Source organism: Limulus polyphemus, unplaced genomic scaffold (assembly GCF_000517525.1).
Source record: "Limulus polyphemus unplaced genomic scaffold, Limulus_polyphemus-2.1.2 Scaffold34, whole genome shotgun sequence".
Classification (NCBI taxonomy): domain Eukaryota; kingdom Metazoa; phylum Arthropoda; class Merostomata; order Xiphosura; family Limulidae; genus Limulus; species Limulus polyphemus.
In genome coordinates, this window is record NW_013665644.1 from 1,018,748 (window position 1) to 1,023,183 (window position 4,436).

At 30.7% G+C, this 4,436-nt stretch overlaps 1 protein-coding gene across 1 annotated transcript in view; it reads right to left on the reverse strand.

Moving 5' to 3' along the window:
- Positions 1–2,200, reverse strand: part of LOC106460585 (syntaxin-8-like) — a 24,631-nt gene extending 22,431 nt beyond the window's left edge. Inside the window, exon 1 of the mRNA XM_013920308.2 lies at positions 2,133–2,200. Within this exon, the coding sequence (XP_013775762.2) occupies positions 2,133–2,158 (26 nt within the window). The 5' untranslated portion in view covers positions 2,159–2,200. The remainder of the gene's footprint in view (positions 1–2,132) is intronic.
- Between the last annotated feature and the right edge of the window lie 2,236 nt (positions 2,201–4,436).

Sequence of the window (4,436 nt, forward strand, 5' to 3'; positions counted from 1 at the left end):
CTACTCTTGTTTTTTATAGTAATAGGATGCAAACCACAAACCACAGAACCTCAGATACACAGTTTATTTCATACCACAGAATAATGAATAAATACTAGCATCATTTCACAATCATTAAAAATATCCAGATGTGAAAATTACTCCAAAGTGAGATCTGACAGTACAAACTGTACTTACTCTCAAGAAGGATCTAAGGCAATAAACTTAAACTGATCCTTTGGTCCAATATAGCCATTATCAAACTTAATATGAACTTTTATAATAAGCCTAAAAATGATCATAGCTTAACAATCAAGACATCATTCTAATAAAATTTATAGAATATCATTGAAGTTGATTGCATAACTCATTAAAAGCAAATTCCATAGGAAAAAAAACACAGAAAAAGAAAAAGATTTAGCTGAAACATTCTTTAGTTTGAAATTGGGTTTCATAATAAATAACTTTCAGGTCAATCTGGGGATAGTGAGAGTTACATAATTTTTCAACTCTTTCATGATAAGGGAGCTTGTCTTCCAAGATGGTAAGCAGGTGTATAAAAGAAGTTTGGGTACAGTGGATATCTTAGGTGATTTGAAAAACAAATTAGTTAAAAATGAGAAAGTAATTTTCTCCAAGAAATGCTTAGGGTAAGCATTTCAAAAGAGAATGCTTTGTATGGAATTAATTTCTTTGTGAAGGGCTATGACCCAAAATACAAAAATTGGTTTTAAGGATTACTTTGAAAGTTTAAGACAGAGCTCTAACACATCTCCAGTTTTTAAGTACTATAGAGTAGTCAGCTTATGTTATCAAATATTTTGTTTTTAAGTATGGCAGAAGCTCAACACTGAAGGAGTTTTAATGAGTATTTTGATCTCACTAATTGCAACAATTATTTTAGTTAAAAGTCAGCAACATGAGAGAGTAGTTGCTTTCAAATATATTTACTCAAAACCACAAAAATATTTGACATGTTTTGGGATATGAAACTATAGCAGACTTGAAGTATCAAGTACAATGGATCATGAGATCTGCCATATTGATAAAGAGGTATATCAGTTTACTAGCAATTAGAAGTGAATATAATTAATGAATTTTTATGATTTTTCTAACTCTTTGTTTGGAATAAAAATGCATTCATCTTAAAGAATTTTGTACCTTTTGATTTAAATTTATGTATTAGCCCCATCTGGATAGGTGGGTGAAATTCACAGACTATGGGAGATACAGCATATGTAAGACATATATAATTTGTTTATAATAACAATAAATACTATCAGATCAATGAACTCTTTACTTTTTCTATTGACAGTTTTTAACAATTCCTGATGATATTTATTAGGACCCAAGTGAAATTATTATAACTATTATTATAATTATTTCACATCACTTAACATGTCAAATATTTTTATGTTCTCCATTAAATTATATTGTCTGATAGTAAAAAGTTGGCAATATGAGCAAGTAGTAGCTGTGTCTTGACATGTTGTAGCTAATTAGTAAGACCTAAGTACTTTACTTTTAGAAATCAAAGTTGAACATAAACCTATAAAATTATAAGTTGTACAAAGTGTAGGGTTAAACTAAACATTGTAAAACGACTTCATGTGTGTATTTGGGAGTTGGGTGGTACTATCTAGACCTTATCAGTGTCACTTGGACTCGAAGATGAAGCAGCAACTGTTAGACTTAACTTGTTTCGAAATTTGTTTTGAAATTCTAACTGGTCTGTACTTTCAGTTTCATGCTCATTGGCGTAAGGCATTCATTTCAATTTTCATGATTATACAAAGAAAGACAAGTGGGATTTCTGTCTCTCTCTATCATATGAGGGGACGTATGTGTTTATGACTATCATAGTATCAAGCTAACAACAGTAACACTAATAATAGTAATAATATACTTATATTTTTTAAAGTTATAATAATAATTAATATGATAAAGCAAACGCTTTATCAATATCAGTTTGTGAAATTTTAAATTTAACTTTAAGGTAATTCAGCATTGTGGTAAAGCTAAATTCATACAAGTTATGCACATTGATATAAGGAAAACAAGAAGCTGACAATGTCAATAATTGACATAAATCATGAATATATTACGGCATACAAATAGAAAATAATGTTAAATTAATCCAACTCTGATCTTACCAACGATCTCCAACATTCATCGCCATGATGCTTTATCATGTGACGCACAGCACCACCTTACAGTAAAGGGAAAAGTGTTTTGAAAATGAAATATTGTTTAGCTTTGGTAAATTATGACAAAAATAATTTACTTTAAAAAAATAAATGTTTAAAGTTAAAGACTTGCTGAGGGACACAATAAAACCACAGTAATTTATGGTATTATATGAAATTTTCAAATAGTTAAAGCTATAAGGTTTTGGAGGAGCTTTTTAATGTTACGAAACATGGTTTTGAAAGCACGAGGAAACATTTATATATTCAACATGAAACTAGATAAGTTTCGTTAGGAACTAACTTATAACAACATTTTTGATCCTTTAAATCCTTAACAAATATATTACCATTAGCTTTCTTGCTCTGTTTTATGTGAACGGTTTGATGGCAGTCAAAATATTTCATGTATATGTTTTACAGTTGGTTAGTCTGGCATGGCCTAATGGTTAGGGCGCTCGACATATAACCTGTAAGTTGTGGGATCAAAACCAATCGCCGAGCATGCTTGCCCTTTCAGCTTGAGGACGTTATTATGCAAAGCTCAATCTACTATTCATTGGTAAAGAGTAGTCAAAGAGTTAAAGTTATATACAACACGTACAGTATTGTAGGTATTTCATAGAGTTTATGTTTCCATAGCTATGCCTCTGTGTTATCACTCCAGTAGGATATGGGTCATATCCAAGATTAAGAATAGCCCCAGGGTTTGTTAATGTTTGTACTAGTTATAGTTAATTTTCTATTGAAATTGTAAAATTTAAAGACTAACTGAGATAGGCAATTTAAGACAGCGGAATACTATAGTATGCGTGAAAAAATATTTTAATCATCTCATTATTGCTAAACTTAGAAGTTCCTGTTAGCTCCTGTTTTAACAGCGAATACCACAAACTAACTTATCAAGCTTAGATTTTGATACCATGGTAAAGAAAGGTAGAGTTAGTTGGTATTATTGTTTTAAAATGGATGATCTGTTTCAATTCATGGATGTAGAATTTCAGCCATGCTGTTTGTTGAGTTGTGGGGCTTGAAATATGCGAGGAGCTGTGACAATATTATTACGCGCTTGTTGGATGGCAAGCTGATAATGTGATGATTACATGCACATTCCTTCGTAAAACTATGAGTCATTTATCCGTTCCAAAGGAATTTAGTTGAAAGCTCCATATATAAAAAATAAAAATATTAAAGAATACAATTCCAGTTTGCTGTTACGCATATAAGACCAGTCATTTATAGATGAGTTATTTTCGTAACTATATAAAATGTTATCGGTATTTTCGTAGACGGGAAGTTTTATAACCAAATGTGGCTTTGCTACAAGAAAACACACACACACATTGTCCTATAATAGAAATAGCACTTTTGATTTTTTTTTTACTTTTAGTTATAGTTGGTTTAATAGTTGGCACTGTTTTTATCCATATTTTAAAAATGTTGTTTTATTTTAATTTAGTAGTTATTTTTTAAATATTGCAAAATCATGTAAATCTTTTATTAATATTAGAACAAAATACATTTAAAAGAAGACGTATATCTCAGTTAAATGAAATTTGGCATTAATTATGGTTTTTGAAACTACTGGCTACGTTAACAAATTAACGATTTGTTTGTGCATTGCTCTTCAGCTGTGGAGATCACGTATTGCATCGTATTGATCTGCTATACTTAGGATCGGTGTTTGATTACGTTGTTGTTCGCAATCTGGGAGAGTCAGGTGCTATCCAGACCTCTTCGTACTATCGTGTTGAGTCATTTTATGTTTTTGCCTTTCAAAACACCCACTATTAAGAACTGGGTCAAATAATTAATTTTCAGAAGTAATTTGTGTGATTAATTACAGTATTGATAGCATTTTTTGTCTACTTTTTTCTGTGTGATTCATATTTTTGTAAGCTATATTTTCAATGCTTTAATTTAAATATTAGCTAAAAGGCGTATCGCGTTACGTTCGAATAAATTCTGGAATACCTAGAACATTCTAGTAAATTCGATCAATACCTAGAAGTGAGACATCAGATATAAATACAAGTGGGCCAGTCAGTGGAAGCTAGCAGGAAATCGGTATTTAGTTTTAGTGAAGGATCTGAATCCGTGTCAGTTATTTCGTATATTTAGTTACACTATCTATTAGCATGAAATTGTGCATATAGTTTATTTTCATGTTAGTCGTAGTACCATTAGCGAGATATTTCCCTTTGAACGTCATTTGTAAACGTAGACCTACAAGTTACAACTGTGCACAAATGAATGCAGCTTGTACAAATG